Below are 21,838 nucleotides of genomic sequence, written 5' to 3'. Positions count from 1 at the left end.
TAGGGATTCCCTGGTTGTTCTCGGGCCGGGAGATTGTCCTTATAATGTCAGTATGCAACACCCCTTCCCCCCTCCCCTGAATTGAACCTTTTAACAATAAATACTGATACAGAAATATGCTTGTGGGACACCAAACACTGGATATTAGCTATAATGCTAAAGCAGCGATTAAACACTAAGTGAGTTCAAGGAAGGCATGATGCTGTTGGCATCATTCTGAGGATCTGGAAGAAGGTTTTTCAAAATTACTGAATACTTACTATATTTACTTTCTGAGATGTTAAAAGATATGTCCATACGTCAGTACTGGGGCTTTCCTAAAATCAGGAAAAAAGGAGCAATGCAAACATGGAATTTCTAGGGCAGGCACATCAAACTGCCAGCCCACGTGCCAGATGCATCACGCCAATACCGCACCCACCCCATTGCTGGCAATGGGGAAAAAGTCCCGATACGTTGCGCGACATCATGTGACGTCGCAAGTTTGACATGCCTGTTCTAGGGGCTTCAGAAAAAAAGAGATATAAGGGCCCTTTGTGGCCTACAGATAATAGGTTGTCTATTCTGTGCTAAACAAAAAAAGTACTAATATGAATAGTAATTAGAGCATCAAAATACATTTCCCACTCTTTTTTCTTATTTGACTCTTGCATGAACTTGTTCTTCTTGTCCTTTCTTTGTTTCTCTGCTATTTTGAGAGACTTTTGTTTGGATTGCTTCAGATCTGGATGGAAGGGAGAGAGCATTGCCCTCCATGAAGGGAATAGATGAGGTGCTGAGTGTTTTTCAGATCATCTCAACAACCTTCTTCATATGTTCAGCTGAAATGGGTGGAGGCCAAAGTCATACTTACATTTCTCTGAACTCCAGAGCAACTTTACATGGAATCTAGAGGCCTAAAAAAAGCTAGATCTCAGATTAGCTAGATCAGGGCTTTTCAACCAGTGGTACGGATACCACCTGTGGTACATTGGCACCTGTCATGTGGTACGCGACCATCCTAGAAAAGTGGTAGTGGGGGAGAGGAATGAGCTGAACGGGTGGCAGCACCACACAAGCCTAAGCGAGAGATGGCTGGAGCTGCAGGGCTGTCAGGGTTCAGCGGAAGTGCCAGGATCAGCACTTCTTCGGGGCTGTCAGGGCTCAGTGGAAGTGCCAGGATCGGCGCTAGAGCTGGAGCTCAGTGCTGATCCTGGCGCTTCTGAGCCCAGAAGAAGCACCAATCAGCTGGAATGTTGCAGCATCTCCAGGGTCTTGTGATTTATATTCAGATGCTTGGCAACTGATTCATATTTATGATGGTCACAGTGTCCCAGGGTCATGTGAAGTGACGAAAACCTGCTGCAACCACCCAGCAGACGGGGGGAAGTAAAAACCAAACACCCCACCCCCGCTGCAAAATCCTCAACAGAAATGCTCACAGCAATGAAAACTTCGGACAGGAGGAAGAGCGCCGCCAGGCGGGAAGGCAGGTGTCTTGCTCGGCTGTGGCTTGATGGACACTTTTTTCAGTGCCATTGTAACTTCAAACAGTCACTAAGCGAACTGTTGTAAGTCAAGGACTACCTGTACTTCATCACTTTTTTCCTTTTTTTTTTTTTTTTTGGTCATCAAGTTTTTGATACCTTGCTAGGTGACTGGTGGTACTCGGATGTTACCGTATCCTAAAAGTGGTACAATGGGTGAAAAAGTTGAAAAGCCCTGAGCTAGATAGCTTTATTCATACAAATCCAGATCTTCTTCAAGCCTCAACCTGAATGTGTGAAACTCAGGGAAACGAAGGATCTACTACCTTTAGTAAAATACCTGAAATGGGCTAATTTTGGAATACTTCTCACTTAAAATGGACAGAAGGATATCGTTTACATGTTTGAAGGAGTTCCAGATTTCCTCCTGAACCTCAATCTGTTGAGTAGAGTAAAAATTAAGTACTGTATGCGGAGTTGCGTGCTTTGTTTTATTTTTAATTATACGTGTAGTTCGATGTGGAGAGTAACATAAAACGAGCCGATACAAATAATTTCTCAATTTTTTGCAAGCCTTTTTATATTTATTGAGATGACACACTTCCTACATGTACTATTCAACAGATGGTGGCATTAAGCCAATTCTGCTTTTTATTCGGCAGCCACCAAAAACTGAAATTCAGGGATACAGCTGCCACTTCCTAGAACTATTAAAATACTAAAAAACCATGAATGGCAATCTCGGTGTGGGGATATTTATGTGAAAAACCACAACTCTACCTTTCTAAACATATTATGTCTGTCATGAATGTGATCTCAGAAAAGGAACAACGCTCACATGGTTCCATATTTGTATTCCATATGTTTGAATGGAAGAGAATGATAAAAAGTGCATTAAATGGATACATGTAGGAGAAGGAGGGGCGGAGCCTGGAGATAAAGAGTCGAGAGGAATCAGCCTAGAACAGGGGTAGGCAACTTTGGCTCTTTTATGACTCATTGCTGGCTCAGGAATTCTGGGAGTTGAAGTCCATGAGTCATAAAAGAACCAAGGTTGCCTACCCCTGGCCTAGAGTACAGCGAGTCCTCAATTTACAACGGTTCATTTAGTGTCCAAAGTTACAGCGGCTCTGAAAAAAGTGAGTTATGACCATTTTTCACAGCCTCCCCATGGTTAGATGGTCAAAATTCAGATGTCTGGCAATTGGTTTATATTTATGACGGTTGCAGTGTCCTGGGGTCATGTCATCAGCTTTTGTGGCAAGCAAAGTCAATGGGGAAGCCAGATTTACTTAACAACCGCGTTACTCACTTAACAAATTCAATGATTCGCTTAACAACTGTGGCAAGAAAAGTCATAAAATGGGGCAAACTCACTTAACAAATGTTTCACTTAGCAACATAAATTTTGGGCTCAGTCGTTGTCGTAACTCGAGGGCTACCTGTACCTGTGTTCTCACAAGGGGTCTAAGTCCAGCCCCCTCTTGAATTCCCTTAACCCTTATTTAGCACCAAAATAGTGCTACCATTAGTTGACTAGATTCCTGTGCATAGGCATGAGCAAGAAATCAGTTTAATTGGAACGTAATGTGCGTCCCTGGTCTTTTGCACCTTAAAGTCAAATCTTGCACAAATTACAAACACCGAGGGAGCCTCAGGGACTCTGGGCAAATTGCCCATAGAAAACTGTTCAATACCCTCATATTAATCTCCCAAAGCTTGGAGAACCTAACTACCAAGTATATGCAGCATATTTCTCTAATCCAATTAATGAGACTTTACAAGATCTTACAGGGATCCTTGTAGCTTGTTCCTGGGTATCCTCTTGGTAGGAGGATACCCAGGATCCAGAGAGGGAGAAAACTAGACAAATGGTAAATGGGTGAGATATTTTATGTGTGTATAATTAGGTTCCCATCTGTATATTATACAGTTCAGTGGAGAGACATTTATGCAGAAGTTGCACTTATATGTGGGTTTTGGGGGAAGACGGTTTTCTAGGAAGCTGTGTTTTGTTCACATGAGTTGCAGCTGTGTCTTTGTTTTGCTCTCTCTATGTATGTGCATGTGTTGTGCATGTGCATGTAGTTGCTTGGGCCATTAAGACACCTCTGAAGACCTTCTTTCGGATTTAATGTGCCCTTAAGTCCACCCCTACACTTCACACTTACCTAACAGCAAGTCACTTTGAGTTTCAGGGACTATTACTCATCAAGGCACAGGAAATTTCACAGTAATGTTCTTTAATTAGTACAGAGTGCTAAATATGGCGTCTTATTAATCCAGTTGGCGCTCTTGTGCTGTGAACAAAGCATTTCTCAGCCTGGAAAAGAGCTGAAAAACCAGCTTGTTCTAGATCCTACAGACTTACCTGACCAGTTAAAAATTATATGCACTACTGTCTAGTGAATTTAAACAACAAATAAGGAACTTCAAGGGTAACTTCACCTCTGAAGAACGCAGAGCACGAAATACTTGAAAGCATACTTATGAGCAGGAAAGTGCTGCCTTTAACCACAAATTGCTGGCTTGCTTGGTACTTCCTGAATTCAAGGACACGCTTTAGGAATAAAGTTATCATGACTTTGCCGTATTGGGCAAGTCAGAATCTTTTAAACTAAGGAAGCTTGGTTATTCTATTGTATTTTATTACTTCAAACCAGAATTGTAAAATAAATATCTCAAGCACAAGTTGTGCAAATTAAAGGTTGTGCGAAGGGAGTGCAATGTTGATGTTATCGTCCATATACATGAAGAAATTCTTTTCTTTCTTTCTTTGATGTGATGTGATTTGATTTATTATGGGCCATCAAGAGACAGATTTTTCTCCAGGAGGAATCTATCCCCAACCTAAGTCTTTCAAGTGTTCAAGAGGTGGACCCATCACCGCTATAAATAAGTCTATTCTCCTTGCTGCTGTTGGTCCTTTTCATCTCTATCCTACCACCTTTCTTAGAGGATGCAAAAAGAGGGACAGAATGAAATGTGATTGACATTTAGGCAAGAAAAACCAAATGTACAGGTATAGTATAAGGGTTACCTTGCTCAATAGTAGTAACTGTGAGAGGGATCTCGGAGTCCTAGTGGACAATCACTTAAATATGAGCCAACAGTGTGCTGCAGCTGCCAAAAAAGCCAACACAGTGCTAAGCTGCGTTAACAGAGGGATAGACTCAAGATCACGTGAAGTATTAATACCACTTTACAATGCCTTTTGTAAGGCCACACTTGGAATACTGCATCCAGTTTTGGTCACTACAATGTAAAAAAGATGTTGAGACTGGAAAGAGTACAGAGAAGAACAACAAAGATGATCAGGGAACTGGAGGCTAAAAGATATAGAGAACAGTTGCTGGAATTGGGTATGTCTAGTTTAATGACTGAATGAGAAGGAAGGACTCACTGGAGAAGAGCCTCATGCTGGGAAAGATTGAGGGCAATAGAAGAAGGGGACGACAGAGAATGAGGTGGCTGGATGGAGTCACTGAAGCAGTAGGCGTGAGCTTAGATGGACTCCAGAAGATGGTAGAGGACAGGAAGGCCTGGAGGAACATTGTCCATAGGGTTGCGATGGGTCGGACACGACTTCGCAACTAACAACAACAACAAAAGTTTAATGAAGAGAAGGATGAGGGGTGACATGATAGCTGTGTTCCAATATCTCAGGGGCTGCCCCAAAGAAGAGGGAGGCAAGCTATTCTCCAAAATGCCCAAAGGCAGGACAAGAAACAATGGGTAGAAACTAATCAAGGAGAGAAGCAACCTAGAACTAAGGAGAAACTTCCTGACAGTTAGAACAATTAACCAGTGGAACAGCTTGCCTTCAGAAGCTGTGAACGCTCCAACACTAGAAGTTTTTAAGAAGAGACTGGACAACTATTTGTCTGAAAGGGTATAGGGTTTCCTGCCTGAGTAGGGGGTTGGAATAGAAGACCTCCAAGGTCCCTTCCAACTTTACTGTTATGATTATGATTAAAGTTAAAATAATTTTTATTTATTTTAAATAATTAATTAGAATTGTTAAATTGTTTGGCAGTGAGTTGTCCCATGGCAAGTTGGCTGTGGTGAGTTGTCCCGCAGCAAGTTGGCCATGGTGAGTTGGCTGTTGCTAGTTGGCCATGGCAAGTTGGCCATGGTGAATTGGGCGCAGTGAGTTGGCTGTAGCAATTTCTCCCATTCCCTCTCTACAGAGCTCAGTCTTTGCATAATATGTTCAAAGAAGAACTGTTTGAGCCTACTGCAGTTGTCTGTGCCTCAAATGAGAATTCCGGTTTAATTTCCTCAATGTTTGTTTCGTGGCTATTGTTTAATTTACTAAGGTTTATATGCTGCTACATTAATGTATGATTCTTCTGTATCTCAATTGCCAAGATTTTTATAACCCTGATCCTGCTTTTAAATGGGACATAATCTCTGTGAACTTATGCAGAATTGACTTGGGAGGCCGGTGTGTGGCGTAGTTGGTTCACATGGTGTGGTAGGATGGAGAGTTTGTTGTCACTGTGTGTTGGGGGGAGAGAGAGCACAGGGGGAGGCTCAGCTAATCTCAATGTACACATGTTGTACTTTGACAATAAATATTATTTTATTATTTATTATCTTTTTCTCTCTGAGCAAAAGATACAGTTCTTTCAGTCCTCCCTCACAAGATTTAGTTCCAGTCCTGTCAGAGAAATCATGCAACAAATCAGGTCTAAATCTGCATTTCAGTTTAGGACTAAGTTGCCAGAGATTAATTAAAGAGCCATAACTCTGTTATGGATAACTTGCAGTTAAGAGACTGTGACCCATTTATCTCATTCAGTAGTTGGTGGACAACCTAATGCCCTTCCAGGTGTTTTTACTTCGACTTTCATCATCTGCAACTAGGTTGGCTTGGTGAAAGGGACTGAGGAAGCTCTCATTTAAAACCTATGTAAGTTGCAGTGAGAGACAATAACTAATCCAAAACCACCCAGTGATTTTGTGGTTAGTGGAGATCAGAACATAAGTCTCTGCAAACTTAAATCATTGGGGTAGAAGAGACTTTGGAGGTCTTCTAGATCTTATATCCTCCCAGAAAAATGGCTGTCCAGCCTCTTCTTGAAAACCTCCAGAAATGGAGCACCCGTAACTCTTGAGAGGCAAACTGATCCATTAATTGATTGTTCTCACTGTCAGGAAATTTCCTCTTAGCTCTAGGTTTGATCTCTTTTCCACAAACTTCCACATTTGTTTCTTGTCCTACCCTCAGGTGGTTTGGAGACTAAGTCAACTCCCTCTTTCTGTGATAGTCTCTCAAATACCAGAAGACAGCTATCATGTCAACCCTAATCTGTATTATATCTGTAAACAGTTAAAATATATATGTGTTAACAAGTTAAACCGTTAAACGTTGAGGGAAACCAATCTGACAGGAGAACACGCGGGAACTTTGACAGCTGTCAAAGTTCCCCGCACGGCGCAGGCGCAACCACTGACAGCTCGCGGCTGTCAAAACACCGAGCCATGCGGAAGCCTGAACTGTCAAGAACAGACGACGCGGATTGGTCCGGATAGACGCGGCGCCAAAATGGACGTTCCTGATTGGCCCTCACTGACAGCTGCCGGCTATAAAAGCCGGGCAAGTCATTCTGTTTTTGCCTTGCTCTAAATAAACCTTTTGTTAAGTAGCCTGTCGTCCCGAGTGGTCCTTCGGCTACTTCACTGGCGATGAGGATGGGATCGCTCCTGAGCTGAAGTCACGGCCGCGGAAGAGAGTTCCCGGCCAGAGCTGTCACTGGAAGTTTTAACTTCCAACGGAGTGAAGTAGCCGAAGGACCACTCGGGACGACAGGCTACTTAACAAAAGGTTTATTTAGAGCAAGGCAAAAACAGAATGACTTGCCCGGCTTTTATAGCCGGCAGCTGTCAGTGAGGGCCAATCAGGAACGTCCATTTTGGCGCCGCGTCTATCCGGACCAATCCGCGTCGTCTGTTCTTGACAGTTCAGGCTTCCGCATGGCTCGGTGTTTTGACAGCCGCGAGCTGTCAGTGGTTGCGCCTGCGCCGTGCGGGGAACTTTGACAGCTGTCAAAGTTCCCGCGTGTTCTCCTGTCAGATTGGTTTCCCTCAACGTTTAACGGTTTAACTTGTTAACACATATATATTTTAACTGTTTACAGATATAATACACAATCCTTCTCTTTGTTAGGCTAGACCAGACATGTCAAACGTCGTGCAACGTATTGGGACGGTTTTGCCATTGCCGGCAATGGGGTGGGCGCGGCTTTCGGATCAAGTTCCCTTAGTCATTGGTAGCATGATTTAGCCTCCAGACCTCTTAACATTTTTGTTGCTCTTCTTTGTACTCGTTCTAACATCTCAGCATCTTTTTTGTGCATGTGTCATTAAATTATCTTTAATCTCAACTGGGGCTCCCTCAGTCCATTGTAAGTAATCTTCATACATGGGCAGGTTTAGACGTATAACAGAGTTGGAAGGGACCTTGGAGGTCTTCTAGTCCAACCCTCACCCCTCTCAAGCAGGATACCCTATACCATTTCAGACAAATGGTTGTCCAGTCACCTCTTAAAAACCTCCAGTGATGGAGCACCCACAACTACTGAAGGCAAGTCGTCCCACTGATTAAGTGTCCTTAATGTCAGGAAATTTCTCCTTTGTTCTAATACTCTCCTTGATGAGTTTTTCATTCATTGCTTCTTGTTCTGCCTTCAGGTGCTTTGGAGAATAGCTTGACTCCCTCTTATTTGGGGCAGCCCCTTAGACAATGGAACCCTGCTATCATGTCACCCCAATCCTTCATTACATTAAACTAGATGTGATGCCAAGCCATAGTTTGCAAGATAAGTCAGGGATTATAGGTTCTTTTCTTGACATGTGCACTGCAACTCTCTTGCTCGTGATTTTAGGAAATACCACCATTTATTGAATGATAAGCAGTGTATTGCACCATGTAAGGAAGGGAACAAAGAAGTCTCTGAAGGAGTGGAAAGCAATCATGTGTTCCAAATTCTTCAACAGCTTGTTTTCACTGCACTTTGGTGTTTCTTCTCCATCGTGCTGTTACGGCTGCAATGCAAGAACTTTTGAGCATTCTTAGGGTGACTGGGTATATACCATTACCTCTCAGCCTGAAATCTACTTATTTTTTCTTCACATATTGTACAGATAGTATAGCTAGATAGATTGAATAGCAACCAGAAAGGAGCTTCATTTACATTGGTTCATCAGTAGCCAGGGCTTTTCAATCAGCCTTAAGAATCAACAAATCTTAGCTTTGTTGATTATGTCAAATCATGCTGTAAAGCCAGGTTTTGTTCTTATTATCTGCCTTCCAGGTCATTTGACGTCGTGCTAAGCTGGAATGAAATACAATAGAAGTGGAGGAGACAACTTATTCCTTGTTTTCTTCCAGAGTTGAAAGGGGGGATAGATTAATAATTTTATTTCACCAAGATTATCACAGAAAGAAACATCATAGTTGTCATTAATTTATTTCAGTAATAAGGCAGGTAGTCCTTGACTTAGATCAGGGTAGGCAACCTTGGCTCTTTTATGACTCGTGGACTTCAACTTCCAGAATTCCTGAGCCAGCTGGATCACAAGTCACTTTGGTGCCATAATAATTTTGAATGGTCGCTGAATGAACAGTCGTAAGTTGAGCACTACCTGTAATCAGAAACATGCTTTAAAAATGTAGGTGTTCAACCAAATCATCCAGCTTGAATGGAAGTATAAATAGCTCGGATGTAAGTTTTCAGTTTTCCAACTGGCATGGCCCTTGTATTTTGGAAGCCGAGGGATGTACTGCTAGACTAGGTGCTCAGATTGGGGAGTCTGTCCCATTACAATTATAAAGTGAAACAATTCAGAAACAAACTGGAGCTCCACTTTCTGACATCTTACAGATTAAGTACTTTATAAAGAGTTCAGGAGATATAATGGGTGGGATCCAAAACCTGGTCCTCCCATCACTAAAACTGTTTTTTGTTGATTCACGAAAGAGCCAACCCAACAGTTGATAGTTTTGACACAGTGAATCTGCTGCCCAGCAACAGATTAATGAGAATTCCCCAGAAAGATTTTCATCTTACTTTGAGAAATGGTACGTGTAGACGTTTCCCTTTTGAAATATTTCAAGCCAGGCTGGGTTCCCGACCTTGTACTATAGATTTACAGTTTGAAATTATTTGTGTCCTCTCTGTTTAGCCCATCCCTGCAATTTCTTCTTGCCCTGGATAGAGAGATGACAAACTAAATGGCTGTAATTTTCTGATTTAATGTGCTATTATGGAAACTCCAAGGGCTGCTGGACTTCTATTCCAGAATGTTTCCAGCCTTATTTAGCAAATGATTTTTAATTACTCGAGGAAAGAGTACATTTTTTTATTTGAACAACAGCCAGCAGCCTTGGCATCGTGCCCAGGAAATGAGCCATAAAATGCTCTTTAACTATTACTAGTCATGCAAATAACAAAAGAGATTTTAGGTCAATCGTCATGATAACTGTGTTTAGATTATTGTATGCACGAAGATAGAAAGACTCAGCATTACTCACAATGGAGGAATGGCTGGTAAACAAGGCAGAACTTAGCTGAGCTGCTAAATTATTTTTTTATTAGAGAAAAGAAAATATCTATGTTTATTGCTAACTGGAAATTCCTTATATACTTGTGTGTGTGTGTGTGTGTGAAACAGAAAATGAATTTATGATTTATGGTTGTGATGATTAGACAGAATGGATTATAGAAAGAAGAGAGTTATACCGTAACCATCGAGTAAAAAGTAGTGATAATTGTTATAATAATATAATTATAATGCGGTAAAGGAACCACTTCTTTATAACTTACTTCTTCATTTTCTGCTTTTGGACTCTTTCACTTTTTCCACCTTTCTTGCACTTTTAGCTTTCTCTTTCTATCTTTCTCTTGGTTTACATTAATTGATACCAGTTTTTATCTTCCTTCTTTTAAAAACAAAACATTGTTAATTTTTTTTTAAAAAAATCTCATTCTGCAGTTCAGCTGTTCTGCCCTGATACAGGGTGCACATTGCAATGAGTAGCTAAAACCCATTAAAAAAGGATTTCTCCAGAACTTCTGCACACTTTATCTGTTACCTGGTTCAAATAAGAAACTGGCTACTTTTAAAAGCTTGGCAATCAAGGGTTAGAGTAGTTAAGGTGTCAGGCTAGTAACTGGGGAGGCCATGATTCTAGTTCTACCTTAGGCACAAAGCCAGCTGGGTGACCTTGGGCCAGTCGCTCGCTCTCAGCCCTAGAAAGAAGGCTATGACAAACCACTTTTGAAATCTTGCCAAGACAACTGCAGGGACCTGACTAAGCATTTGCCAGGAGTCAAAATCCAAGTTGACGGCATCCCCCACATCCCAAAAATCAATAGAGGGCTAAACTGGAAGCTAAACTGGAAGGATCAGGGGTCTTCAAACTTGGCCCTTTTATGACTTGTGGACTTCAACTCCCAGAATTCCTCAGCCAGGCATTGCCTGGCTGGACTGAAGTCCACAAGTCATAAAAGGGCCAAGTTTGAAGACCCCTGCCATATAGGTAGTCTTACAATAGCAGACTATTTACCATGGAGGGGACAGATTGTCAGAACTTGAAGTCAGGGTCATAAGTAGCCCCAAGGTAGGGCTGTCATAATTTTCAAGGGTTGCTAAGCAACCGGATGTATGTCATGGACTGCCTGTACCACTTATCAGTAAAGTAACTCATAGACATCGCCAAAAGAACTCCAAAAGCAACAGGTCATAGAAAAAAAGTATTTTGCAATGAAGGAAGGAAGGCCTTAAGGGAAATTAGGAGAGAAATTTTGATAGAGTAGTTTTTACTAAATTATGGCACAGAGCAGTGTTTCTCAACCTTGGCAGTTTGAAGATGTGCGGACTTCAACTCCCAGGATTCTCCAGCCAGCTATGGGAGTTGAAGTCCACACATCTTCGAACTGCCAAGGCTGAGAAACACTGGCACAGAGGAAAATCCCTCAGGGAAAGAGCATGTGAAGGACACATTGTGGTGCACTGTGAATCATAACTCATAAAGATACAGTGTAGGCATGGCTCCCAATGAAGCACCAGCGTTAATATACAAAACCCAAGTATTAATGAGTTAGTTGTCTTGGAAATTTCTATAAGTCATAAAAAGGCACCCCAGTTGGATTACACGGGCTGTTGTGTTGTTTGAGACAACACTAAAATTTCAGTCTGCAGTGTGAATTATGTAGCTGGTGGTTTTATTGAATAGTTAATAAATGCTGCCTTATTTGCTTGCTTGAATGGGACTGGACATATCACTCAATGTTCTGCCAGGCACTATACAAATTCCTAAAAGGACCCCATAATAGCATTCCTCTTTGCTTTATTTTGTGATAAAATGTGTACATAGTAAGAGGGTTGAGAGTAGGCAAGTTAATCCTTGAGAAACTTTGACAATACCATGTACAATAAGTACAACCTTATTTGTACATACATGTGGCTGTTTATGGTTGTTACCTGGGCCAACAACCCAAACAAGAACAAAGATCCTCATCACCTCATCTTTAAGATTCATTAAAACATTCTATTAACCATATTTTTTAGATTATTTTTATCCCACTTTTATTATCTTTAAAAATTACTCAGGGTGGCAAACATACCTAATATTACTCCATCCTCCTATTTATCCACAACAACACTGTGTGTGTGTGAGAGAGTGACTGATCCAAAGTCACCCAGCTGTCTTTCATGACTAAGGCAGGATTAGAACCCAGTCTCCTAGTGATTGGTTCAAAGTCACCCAACTGGCTTTCATACCTAAGGTGGGACTAGAACTCACAGTCTCTTGGTGATTGGTTCAAAGTCACCCAACTGGCTTTCATGCCTAAGGTGGGACTAGAACTCACAGTCTCTTGGTGATTGGTTCAAAGTCACCCAGATGCCTTTCATGCCTAAGGCGGGACTAGAACTCACAGTCTCTTGGTGATTGGTTCAAAGTCACCCAACTGGCTTTCATGCCTAAGGTGGGACTAGAACTCACAGTCTCTTGGTGATTGGTTCAAAGTCACCCAGCTGCCTTTCATGCCTAAGGCAGGACTAGAACTCACAGTCTCTTGGTGATTGGTTCAAAGTCACCCAACTGGCTTTCATGCCTAAGGTGGGACTAGAACTCACAGTCTCTTGGTGATTGGTTCAAAGTCACCCAGATGCCTTTCATGCCTAAGGCGGGACTAGAACTCACAGTCTCCTTAACCTCTATAACAAATTGCTCTAATATATATCAAGATACATATTTGTAATACTCCTTAGTACTGTCTCCAGTACAGCTCAGAGGTATGTTAGCTTTTCCAAATAAGGACTGCATTTTGCTTTGAAGAGCTTTCGGGGGGTCCACAAAGTCAAAAGAGACAAGATGGTGGCCATAATCAATGTCTGCCCATTTTTTATGGCATTGCACATAAAAAAGAGGCAGAGTTTCAGTTGTGCTGTTTTGACTGCCATCTCTCTTCGGGCAGACATGCCTACATGGGGCTATGATTAAAAAAAATAGAGAGATAGCTCCATTTGATTTAATTGAAATTGAAAATCAAATCACATTCAATTCATCAAATGACATTAGCAATATTATTTCAATTTTATTTATGAACATGTTGATTGATTTATATTCCCCATTGCTTCTAAGATCACCACCCCCTTCTTGAGTTTTACATTAGACTATTAAACATTATTCAGTGACAGCTTTCAGAGGAATTCATGTAAGTCAGGGCTGTCAGAATCCTCTCTCTCGAATTCTTGTTTGGATGACCTTCTGTATTAGTACAATTTCCTTCCCACTCTGAAAAAATAGCAGCCTTCAGAGTTCAAAATTATTACCTTCTGACAGGCTGGAAAGACCAGACCCACAGTGAAGGTCCAATTAAACTGATTCATTGCCACTCATGCCTGTGCACATATTGTCAATTAACAGTTAGCAAGTGCTAAGAATTAGATAAGGGTCAATGGAATTCAAAGGGGGCTGGACTTAGTTCCCTTGTGGCTATGTAGGGATTCTAGACTGATCTCTCTTTTAACTCCGCCCACGGATTCTGCCATTCCTTCCCCTACATCATCTTCCCTATTCCATGGGCTCCAAATTATCTTTATGAAGCCATGCTATTTTTCAGCCCAGTTTCACTGTAATAAAGGAACCTCTCCTTGTATAAAGCTATGTTGCACTCAGTTGCCCCATAATTATTTCATGCAGCAAAGATCTGCTGATATTCTGTGGAGATACCTCCTCCAACTTGGGCATTATGTAGATTGGTGGTTTTCACAGTTAGCAACTTAAAGATATATGGACTTCAACTCCAGGAATGCCCCAGCCAGCCAATCCTGAGAATTTTGGAATTTGAGTCCTTACTTCTACAGGACACTCTAATTGAAAAAGGTATTACAGATAGTCCTTGACTCACAACTGTAATGAAACCTGCCCATTAAAGTCACAAGTAGTAACATATGGTCCTAAAGCTGGTCATCATGCCACCAACCCAATTTTATGATATATTGTTTTTGTGGCAGTTGTTAAGTGATTGTCATGGTCATTAAGCGAATCCATAGTTTGCTATGGGGCATTTTTTTTGGCTGAAAACTGAAAGGAAAGGAATTTTTTGGCAAAACCATGATAAATCGTGATCACTGGATCACCGGATGCTGCAAATGGCTGCTGGCTGTTAAGCGCCTGAAATACGGTCACGTGACTCGGCCTTCAGAACTTTGGAACCAGGTAATAAGTACCTTTGGAGGGGCCTGTTGTAACTTTGAGCAATCACTATGCGGCTGGCTGTAACTAGAGGACAACTTTTATAACTAAAATAATAGAGAGCTACTGTTCCTTCTCTTTCCCAAAACACAATTTGTAATTCATTCCAAAGATTATATGCACTGTTGTCCAAAATAAAATGAATAATTCCATGTTAAATAATAGGATCAGCAAGGAGGGCTCATTCTGTTTTGGTGACAACCTTTTATCAAAGACCATCACTGGGTGTTGGTTGGCCTAACAGAGTCTCAAATAAAGTACAGGAAGTCCTCGACGTACAACAGTTCATTCAGTGACTATTCAAACTTACAGTGGCACTGAAAAAAGTGACTTATGGCCGTTTATCACATTTACGATCATTGCAGCATCCCCATGATCAACATTCAGACTCTTGGCAACTGACTCATATTTATGACGGTTGCAGTATCCTGAGGTCACGTGATCTCCTTTTGTGACAAGCAAAGTCAAATGGGGAAGCCAGATTCACTTAATAACAGCATCACTAACTTAACAACTGCAGGGATTCAGTTAGCAACTGTGACAAGAAAAGTGGTAAAATGGGGTCACTTAACAAACAGAAATTTGGGACTCAACTGTGGTCGTAAGTCGAGAACTACCTGTATAGGTTCATTGGTAATATTTTCAACTGACAAATTTTCATTGGCATCATTTTTAGCAACTGTAGTAACAGTTTACATATTCCGTATTTTTAAAGAGTACGATTTGGACATAGCTGGGAGCATAATGTAGCAAAAAAAAAATCCTCTTAAACTTTAGCATGTATTGTCAAATAAAAATGAATAAAGGGATCACATGAGCTAGCAATTTCTGGGCATCCTCATTATTTTGAAAAACATAGACTTTGATGGATTTAAGAGCCATGTCAGCCAGGACTGAGATTTCACGGAACAGCAAAGCTTTGTCTGTAAATGTATTTATTATTTTGATTTTTACCATTTTGCTCTTCTGCAAGCATTCGTGAAAGCTAATTGTTTTAAAAAAAATTTAAAATAATATTTAAAATATTAATTAAAAGGAACATAGATGGTATTAAACCATTTGACTATTAGAATACTAGCAGATTTCAGGGCCCAGACTGGTTCAACTAGCAAAAATGATAATGACCTCCTTCATGTGATATACTAAGCCAACATGTTTTTTTTTGCTTTTAAACATGCTGTGTGAATTCAACCTGTTTTGGTTTATATAAGGTAAAGGTAAAGGTTCCCCCGCACATGCGTGCTAGTCATTTCCGACTCTAGGGGCCGGTGCTCATCTCCGTTTCAAAGCCGAAGAGCCAGCGTTTGTCCGAGGACATCTCTGTGGTCATGTGGCCGGCATGACTAGAAGCCAAAGGCTCACGGAACGCTGTTACCTTCCCACCATAGTGGTCCCTATTTTTCTACTTGCATTTTTACGTGCTTTCGAACTGCTAGGTTGGCAGAAGCTGGGACGAGTAACAGGCGCTCACTCTGCTACGCGGCACTCGGGATTCGACCCGCCAAAGTGCCGACCTTCTGATCGACAAGCTCAGCGTCCTAACCCACTGAGCCACCGCGTCCCTTTTGGTTTATATACTGTACAGTTATTCACATTTGAAGAGCCATGACATTGAAAAGTCACCGAGTAGTAAGAAAAATGTAAAGGCTGTTTTGCTGAATTCCACAGGGGTCTGTGCTAAGCAGACAATATTAAGCTAACAGGACTGGTAGATCAGTATTCATAAATTTTTAACAGTTCCTATTGGTGACACACAGCTAACAAGCCTTTAAAGACGTAGTTATTCCTGAGAGGATCCTGTTATATCTCCCCTGATTCCCCTTACTGATTCACAGAAAATAAAAATCTATGTGACGGCTGTTTTTGCTCGTTTTTAAACGGTGGCAATTTTTCATCTTTGTTAGCACGTAAGGGAGGGGGTGTGTCTTATTATTTATTTATTAAATTTATTTGCTGCCCAACTCCCAGTACACTGGGCATTCTATTATGTAAATCATAACATAAATAAGTGTAGCAATGTAAATAAAGTTGATGGCTGAGCCCTTGTACGTGTTCTGTACCAGCCTGCTACCGGCCCTGCAGAAAAGGCAGGGACAACCCCTTTTACAAGAAGGCAAGAGGCTGGAATTACGCCTGCCAAATTTATTGCTACAAAAACAAATAAAACAAGACACAAACCAAGAAACAGGAGCTTTTCAAGTGGTTGCCTTCAGCAAACCAGCCCTCCCACACATTCCCCCTTAAATACAGTTCAGGGCATGGCTTCTCTCTGCCTCCTTCCGAGGAGCCCCATTGCCTTCCTCTGTTTACTCCTGATTGACTGCCTCCTGCGTCGGGCGTCCTTGAACAGGGCCAGCTGTGGGTCATCTTCATCCACGCTGTCAGGCTCACACAGCTGGGTCTGTGTCGTGACCAGATGAGAGTGGCCTGGCTGGGGGTTCTCATCAAGCTCTTCAACACCCCCCTCCTCCTCCTCTGAGTCGTCTGACCCAACTACCAAACCCACAGGCTGACCCTGAATCACAACAGTACGTATATAAAAGAACAGCAATAAAATCAATGCATTATTAGCCAGAAACAGAACTAAAACCAACAAATTAGTCCATCTGTTAGAATCCCAATTAATATGGAGACTCTTAGCTGTTGAACAGATGGACAGATTCTTCTGGAATAAATATTCACTGAATACCTTCTTTGCAACCTTCAAGACCAGCCCTACTATTAAGGGTTTCTCAATCTCAGCAACTTTAAGATATGTGGACTGGTGCTGGAGGAATTCTGGGAATTGAAGTCCACAAACCTTAGAATTGTCAAGGTTGAGAAGCCGTGAAGTAGAGTGAGGCAGAGTCCACAAGCAATAAAAGCTGAGATGCTCTAACAAGATGTTGATAGGGCTAATGTTGACCTTGTGGCATGCTACAGTCCCCTAACTTAGCTGTTTGGTCATAAATACAGTATAGTTTGCTATCCTCATCCCCAACGTCAACCAGTTTTTGGAGTTGAAAGTAAGCAAAATATCAGCATCCCCATGGTTACGTGATCAAAATTTGGACACTTTGGGAACTGACTCATGTTTATTATTGTTGCAGTGTCCCGGGGTCATGTGATCACCTTTTGCAACCTTCTGACAAACTCACTGGGGAAGCCAAATTCACCTAACAACTGTACAACTAACTTATCAATTACAGAGATTCATTTAACAATTGTGGCAAGAAAGGTCTCACCCAGGAGGGCAGGACAAGAAACAATGGTTGGAAACTGACCAAAGAGAGAAGCAAAGTAGAATTAAGGAGAAACTTCCTTATAGTGAGGACAATTAACCAGTGGAACAGCTTTGCCTTCAGAAGTTGTGGGTGTCAACGCTACTAACGTTGGATGTTCCCACTTTGACAACTGATGAAAATGCAGCCATTTTCTCTATTCCTTTACAATGCTTTTCTAGCTTTAGAAATCAGGTGAAGTGGGGGGGGGGTTGGAATGTAAGCTCAGCTAGCCGTAACATAACGCTGTGGTGGGAACCCAAGGACAAGCTGATAATGTTTTGGCGGGCTGTGGAGCTAAGGAAAAAACCTGCGCTTTAAGCTAATTGGGGAATGTGATTTATGACAGTTTATTAGGGGTGGGAATTGCACTTTGCTACTTTGTATGAGGGGGAAGGAAATTTAGTTTCTGGGTTCAACTATGTAGTGCCGATACTTTGCTTCCCGAATAAAAGACTCTTTAAGGAAAACAATGCCTCAAAGTCCTTTTGAAGGGTTTCATCTATTGGAACCGTGACAGCAGTCATGTGATATTGACCTGTACAACCACATTGCTTAGTGACAGACCTGCTGGTCCCAATCGTGGTTGGTAAATGAGAACTACCTGTATGTGTATTAGCTTATCCCAGAAGTCTTGGGCGCTCCATCCCTAGAGGTTTTTAAGAAGAGACTGGACAGTCACTTTCTGAAATGGTATAGAATCTCCTGTTTGATCAGGGGGCTGGACTAGAAGACCTCCAGGGACCCTTCCAGCTCTATTCTATTCTATTCTATTCTATTCTATTCTATTCTATTCTATTCTATTCTATTCTATTCTATTCTATTCTATTCTATTCTATTCTATTCTATTCTATTCTATTGTCTCACTTAGCAACCGAAATTTTGGGCTCAGTTGTGGTCACAAGTCAAGGACTACCTGTACCTGGGAAGGGCACTTGTAAACTCAGCTATGTTGTCTGATTATAAAAGTGTGAATACAGTAGGAATGATAAATATTAGTTGGTAATCGTGTTGATTTTGGAGGTAAAATAAAGAAGAATTCAGCAGGATCTGATGCTCACAATTGCTTCCCACTCTGACAAACACACTTGGCTGGGGGAACTGTTATTCCTTGAGATAGCAAATGAATGCTATCTGGCTGTGTGTGTGTGTGTGTGTGTGTGTGTGTGTGTGTGTGTGTGTACATGCATGCCTGTGTGTGTACATACTGTGGAAAATTACTTGCAAACCATTATTTTGAAAAGGTCTCTGTTTTCCCACGGTCATAATTGGCTAATTCTGTAGGCTTTCATAAGCTGTTGGAATTATTGTACGGAATGTCTTAAATGATTCTCTCTTTTCCCCCCCATCCTTTCCCTGTTTTTATTCCCACAGAAGTAGTGCTGATCATAATGAATGGGCATATTTCAAACACCCATCCCAATGTATACGGAAATTATCCTTCTCAAGTAAAGTAAGTATTGTATACCGTCTGTCCTGAATTTATCAAAAATAAAATGGTGGAGGAAAAAAATACTGTGTACTTTCCTTGTCCTTTAATTAAAAGGGGGAAAAAAGACACGTCCTACAAATAGTTGATATTTGAAGTGAAGTAAGTAAATTCTCTCTGCAGTCAAGGCCGATCCTTTCTGACTTCACAATCACATCCATGTAGTTTTCTTAGCAATAGTGCAGAAATGGATTGCTGTTCACCACTTTCAACCTGGGATTGGCTGTCCCACCCATGCTGGCATAGGAGGCATGATTATTCTGGCTAGAAGAAGGGCCTTCTCTGTTGTTGCTCCTGCCCTATGGAATGTTTTGCCCCGCAGTGTGAGCTTGGCCCCAAACCGCGTGACCTTCCATATAAGGGCTTAAAGACCTGGCTCTGCCAGCTAGCTTGCAGCCCCAATGGAGGAGCATTATAGTGGAGGTGATTGATCGATTAACAACATATCCCACCTCTTCCCCCCACTTGCCCTCCGCCCTCCCCATCTGTAATTGGATCGCATACAATAATGTATATCTTTTATGATTGTAAGCCACCCAGAATTACCCTGTGGTAAGATGGCCTGGGAATGTCCTTGAGATCAATCTCTTATGTCTAACCCAGGGGTAGGCAACCTTGGCTCTTTTATGACTTGTGGACTTCAATTATCCAGAATTCCTGAACCAGCCATGCTGACTCAGGAATTCTGGGAGTTGAAGTCCACAAGTCATAAGAGAGCCACGGTTGCCTACCCCTGGTCTAACCAGTTGTCACTCAGCTTTTTATGATTAGCTAACAGAACAATTAATCAGTGGAACAGCTTGCCTTGCAAGGTTGTGGATGCTCCAACACTGGAGGTTTTTAGGAAGAGAATGGACAGCCATTTGTCGTGAATGGTATAGGGCAGGGGTCTTCAAACGTGGCCCTTTTATGACCTGTGGACTTCAACTCCCAGAATTCCTCAGCCAGGCATGCTGGCTGAGGAATTCTGGGAGTTGAAGTCCACAAGTCATAAGAGAGCCAAGGTTGCCTACCCCTGGTCAAACCAGTTGTCACTCAGCTTTTTATGATGTTGCCCCTGAACAAGTTTGGACCAGTTTGCAAAAGTTGTGAATACGTATGTTGTGGTATATGATTCTACCTCTTGTGACCTTTCTTTGATAATATCTCCATGGAACTCAATTTACAATGTAACGTCTGGAAATGACTTTGGAGATCATCTAATTCAATGTTTTCCCATCTCGGGAACTTTAAGGTGTGTGGACTTTTAACTCCCAGAGTTCCCCAACTGGCTTTCTCAGTGCTGGAATCCATTGCTGTAGTATTCCTGAGAGATGGCCATGATTAAACTCTAACAGTGAAAAGTAGAGTCCACCATCTCCCAAGAAAATCTGTCCATCTTTGAACAACTATCACTATTTACTTTCTGGCTTTTAGCTGGAAACTACTTTCTTTAAATAAAACACATTTTCCCCCATCTTCTGTTACAATTTTGAATAATAATACCCACCTTCTATAAGATAGCATTTCAAATTTTTAAAATTTAATCTTTAAATTTCAAATTAAATATTTAACGTGTTGCCTCACAGTATTTTTTTCCCCTCCAGGCTAAACATGTGTAATTCTCCAGTTGTTTTTCATACATTTTTTCTTTTTCTAAAAAAAAAGTGCATATTTCCGGTCCTTTTATCCACTATTTTCCCAGATTAATTTTCTAATTATTGTACCTAATATTATATTCATTTAAACCATTTTATATTCTGCCTTTTCATTCAACTGAAGATCTCAAACTTATCTTATAACATCAGATAAAAGCATGTTAGTGCAATTAAAGATATGTCATGTTCACAAGCAAGCAGCAAAAATATGTAAATCCCAGATATTTAATCAAACATTTTCTTCCTTATTCCACAAACTGTGTATGCAAATATCATATTATGCAGATCCACATGTACACTGTTCCTTTAACCCAGACTTACCAGTTAGTGGCCTCCAGCTATGTTAGGACCAACATTTCCAGAATGTTTGTACTGATGGTTGTAGCCACAATACATCTGATACAAGATACTTACCAGGCTGTTTAAATCAATTGACAAGTCTAGCGACCCACTATTTTTTCATACCCCTGTTATAGATTTGGTCACATGTATTGTCATCTGATCTCATTGTAGTAACGAAAGTCAAAGAACCATCTTACACACAGCAAAAAGGCAGATAGGATAAGGAACTGAACTGTTCACCCAATTCCTCAGCTCAGTCTATCAGGTTACGACTGGAGGCCTGACCCAGCTGCTTAAGTCCTCTGTGGTTTTCAAGAATAAAAAGGGATTCAGATAAGATTGGGGGTGATCATCATTTGCGGTTGCGGCTTTGAATTCTAGCAGCTGAGTTCAAAGCTGGAAGAGAAACAATAGTTCATGCCAGGATTTGGGCAATGCTATCTCCAGAGTAAGAGAAAATATTTTTAAAAAAGTAAAATAAATAAAATAAAAAATAAATTATAAAAGAGGGGTCAACGTATTTTCCAAAGCATCAGAAGGGAAAACAAAAAAACAATGGATGGAAACTAACCAAGGAGAAAAGCAACCTGGAATTAAGGAGAAACTCCCTAACAATGAGAACAATTAACCAGTGGAACAGCTTGCCTTCATCACTGGAGGTTTTTAAGAAAAGACTTGAGTAGAGGGTTGGACTAGAAGACCTCCAAAGTCTCTTCCAGATTGACAGATAAAAAGAAACAACTGCCTTACTGGTTCATGTACACTTGGATGGATAGCAATTGATAACATCATATGCTATCAGTTGCTGATGGCAACTTCCTACTTTTTAGAAAACTGCCAGAAGATTATTTTTCTCCCTTTCGTTTCAATGG

The 21,838-nt window shown here is 41.2% G+C and overlaps 1 protein-coding gene across 4 annotated transcripts in view; it reads left to right on the top strand.

Moving 5' to 3' along the window:
- The window catches only part of EPS8 (EGFR pathway substrate 8, signaling adaptor), a 166,399-nt gene that overhangs the window by 68,091 nt on the left and 76,470 nt on the right, over positions 1 to 21,838 (top strand). For all 4 annotated transcript variants that reach the window (XR_014492807.1, XM_083365298.1, XM_083365299.1 and 1 more), the window contains exon 2: positions 18,873 to 18,951. Coding sequence is in view for 3 of the 4 variants with exons in the window: in XM_083365298.1 (XP_083221424.1) it covers positions 18,890 to 18,951 (62 nt within the window). In the remaining variant the exon portion in view is untranslated. The remainder of the gene's footprint in view (positions 1 to 18,872; positions 18,952 to 21,838) is intronic.

Source organism: Vipera ursinii (genome assembly GCF_947247035.1).
Source record: "Vipera ursinii genome assembly, chromosome: 6".
NCBI lineage: Eukaryota > Metazoa > Chordata > Lepidosauria > Squamata > Viperidae > Vipera > Vipera ursinii.
Note: the sequence above shows the minus strand (reverse complement) of the source record. Positions and strands in the feature narration are given on the sequence as shown.